Genomic DNA, 2940 nt, shown 5'->3' with positions numbered 1-2940 from the left:
CCCCCCCCTCCACCGTGCACCCCCACCGTGCGGTGCCACCCGTCCGTGGCACCCAGCCCGCGGCAGGGCCGTGTCGGCGGCACCCGCCCGTGCCCGGCGCCCCGCTCAGCCCCGGGACCCCCCGGTCGTGCCCGGGACCCCGGCTGTGCCCGGGACGCCCGGGTCGTTGCCAGCCCCTGGCCGTTCCCGGGACACCCTGGTGATGCCCGGGACACCCTGGTGATGCCCGGGACACCCTGGTGATGCCCAGCCGTGCCGGTGCCGCTGGCCGTGCCCGTCCCCGCAGCGCTGTGCTGGCGGTGCCAGCGCACGGGGCTCTGGCAGGGCCCGGCCCCCCTTCCCACTGCTTCCCACGCCCGGGGCTGCTTTCCGCGTGTCCATCCGTCCGGCCGTGCCCCCCGCTGGCCTCCCTCCCCCAGTCCTGTCCGGAAATCCGTCCCCTCCCGCTGCCAGGGCTCCCCCGGGACCCTCCCGTTTCCTGCTTCCCTTTGGGCAGGACAATTCCCGGCCGCCCGCTCGCCCCGGGCTGCTCCCGCCGGCCGCATCCTGCCCCGGCCGGGGACACCCCTTGGTGCTCCCCAAAGAAGCGGGGCCGGGGCCCAGGCGTCCGGGCGGAGCCGGCCGGGAATCTCCCAGGGAAGAGGATGCGGGATGAGGTGGGGCCGTCCCCGGGGGCCGCTTGGGAAGCGGGTGGGAAGAGGAAGGAGCCGCTTCCTCCTCCTCTTCCTCCGGCCGGGGCGGGGGGGCCGGGCGGGCGGGTGCCCCCGTGGCCGCCAGCGGCCCCCTCGTGACGCGGGCGCCTCAATGGCCGCGTTGTCCCCGCGCGGCCCCGCGTGACGCCCCCGCTGCGCGTGTGCCCACAGGCCGCCCCCCGCGGCGCCATGGCCCCCCGCGCGCTGCCGGCCCTCGCCGCGCTGCTGCTGGCCCTCGTCCCCGCGGGCACCGCGGGCAGCGCCGCCGCGCCGGGCGCCTCGTGGAGCGCCGTGCCCCGGCAGACCGTCCCCTACGCGGGTGAGTAGCGCGCGGGCACCCGCGGGCCACGCTCGCGCCCTGCGCCCCGGCCCGTGTCCCCTGTCCCCATGGCTTGTGCTCATCCTTTGCCAGGGTGCCGGTCCCATGGCCCCGTGTCCCTGCCACGCTCTGACCCGTGCCCGCCGTTCCCGTGGCCCCAGGTCCTGCCCCACGTCTCCCATGTCCCCCACGTCCCCAGGCTCTGCCCTGCGTCCCCTGTGTCCCCTGCCAGGCCCTGCCCCATGTCCCCCGTGTCCCCAGTCCCTGCCCCACGTCCCCCTCATGCTGGCCCGTGCGGCTCCGTCCCTGCCCGCGGGGCTGTCGCCTCCTCCCGTCAATGGCTCCTTTCTGCGCGGGCTCCGGGGCCGGGGGCGGGCGGCCGCGGGGGGCTCGGGGACAAAGGGCCCTTTGTGCGTGTTGTCCCGCGGGGCCGGGCCCCCGGCGCGGCCGTTAACCCGTCGCGGGCCGGCGCCCTGACGGCGCGCGTGTCCCCGCAGAGCTGCGCGACGCGGCCAAGCGCTTCTCGCGCGGGGGCGTCTCGCACTACGTGACACTGACACTCGATGAGGCCGAGGCCCTGCTCTACGTGGGCGCCCGCGAGGCCCTCTTCGCCCTGGCCACCGGCACCGTGGAGCTCAAGGGGACGGTGAGCGCCGGGGGGACGGGAACGGGGCCGGCGCCACGGGGCCGGCGTCACCGCTGGCTGCTCTCCCCCCGTGCAGATCTCCTGGGAGGCGCCGCTGGACAAGAAAGCCGAGTGCATCCAAAAGGGGAAGAACAACCAGGTAAGGGCCGCGCTGGGGACGGGGACGGGGCACGGCCACGCCGCTGACGCCGCCTTCCGCCCCTAGACCGACTGCTTCAACTACGTGCGCTTCCTGCAGAGCTACAACAGCTCCCACCTGTACGCGTGCGGCACCTACGCCTTCCAGCCCAAGTGCGCCTATATCGTGAGTGTGGGGACGGGGCTGTGGCCGCTGCCACCGAGGCCACCGCGCGGCCTGGCCCCCCCTGCTCCCCAGCCTGGGAACGAGGGCTCCCACCTCCACGCTGGCCCTTCGGCCCTGGGGAGTCTTGATGGGTGTCCCTGTGCCCAGGCTATCCCTTTCCTCAGGACCATCCTCCACAGGTGTCCCTGACGCCACAAGTGTCCCCTGGGAGCATCGTCCACAGGTGTCCCCTGTGCTCCCAGGAGCATCATCCCCAGGGACGTCATCTGGGACTATCCCCGTCCTTTGGGGCATGCTTCAGGGCTGTCCCTGTCCCCAGGAGTGTTGTCCCCAGGTGTCCCCACCCCGGCGGTGTCTCAGGGGTGTCCCCGGGCCCACTTTGGGCCAGGAGCAGGTTCTGAAGCCCATCCCTCGTGCCCTGCAGGAGCTTTCCGGCTTCACCCTGGACCGAGTGGCTTTCGAGGATGGCAAAGGGAAGTGTCCCTACGACCCCACCAAGGGCCACACGGGCCTCATCGTGGGTAGGTGCCCGTGTGGGGCCGGGGGGGTGCCGGGGCCGGGGGCCCGTGGCTGAGCGCCCGCTGCCCGCAGACGGCGAGCTCTACTCGGCCACCTTCAACAACTTCCTGGGCACGGAGCCCGTCATCCTGCGCAACCTGGGCCCTCACTACTCCATGAAGACCGAGTACCTGACATCGTGGCTCAACGGTGGGCACCGGGAGGGCGGGCGCGTGGGCACCGGGTGGGCGCGGGGCTACCCGGGCGCCTGTGTCCCCACAGAGCCGCACTTCGTGGCCTCGGCCTACGTGCAGGAGAGCGCGGCCAGCAGCACGGGCGACGACGACAAGGTCTACTTCTTCTTCAGCGAGCGCGCCGTCGAGTACGACTGCTACGCGGAGCAGGTGGTGGCCCGCGTGGCGCGCGTGTGCAAGGTAAGCGACGCGGAGGGCGCGCGCGGGGCGGCCGCGGCGCCCGGCCT

The 2940-nt window shown here is 74.1% G+C and overlaps 1 protein-coding gene across 1 annotated transcript in view; it reads left to right on the top strand.

Moving 5' to 3' along the window:
- The window catches only part of LOC112950096 (protein FAM178B-like), a 10850-nt gene that overhangs the window by 5650 nt on the left and 2260 nt on the right, over positions 1-2940 (top strand). The window contains exons 13-19 of the mRNA XM_026042564.1: positions 953-1011; positions 1509-1657; positions 1734-1796; positions 1863-1961; positions 2386-2482; positions 2553-2669; positions 2742-2893. Of these exons, the coding sequence (XP_025898349.1) occupies positions 953-1011; positions 1509-1657; positions 1734-1796; positions 1863-1961; positions 2386-2482; positions 2553-2669; positions 2742-2893 (736 nt within the window). The remainder of the gene's footprint in view (positions 1-952; positions 1012-1508; positions 1658-1733; positions 1797-1862; positions 1962-2385; positions 2483-2552; positions 2670-2741; positions 2894-2940) is intronic.

Source organism: Nothoprocta perdicaria, unplaced genomic scaffold (assembly GCF_003342845.1).
Source record: "Nothoprocta perdicaria isolate Ctin4 unplaced genomic scaffold, notPer1 scaffold_103, whole genome shotgun sequence".
NCBI classification, from domain to species: Eukaryota; Metazoa; Chordata; class Aves; order Tinamiformes; family Tinamidae; genus Nothoprocta; species Nothoprocta perdicaria.
Note: the sequence above shows the minus strand (reverse complement) of the source record. Positions and strands in the feature narration are given on the sequence as shown.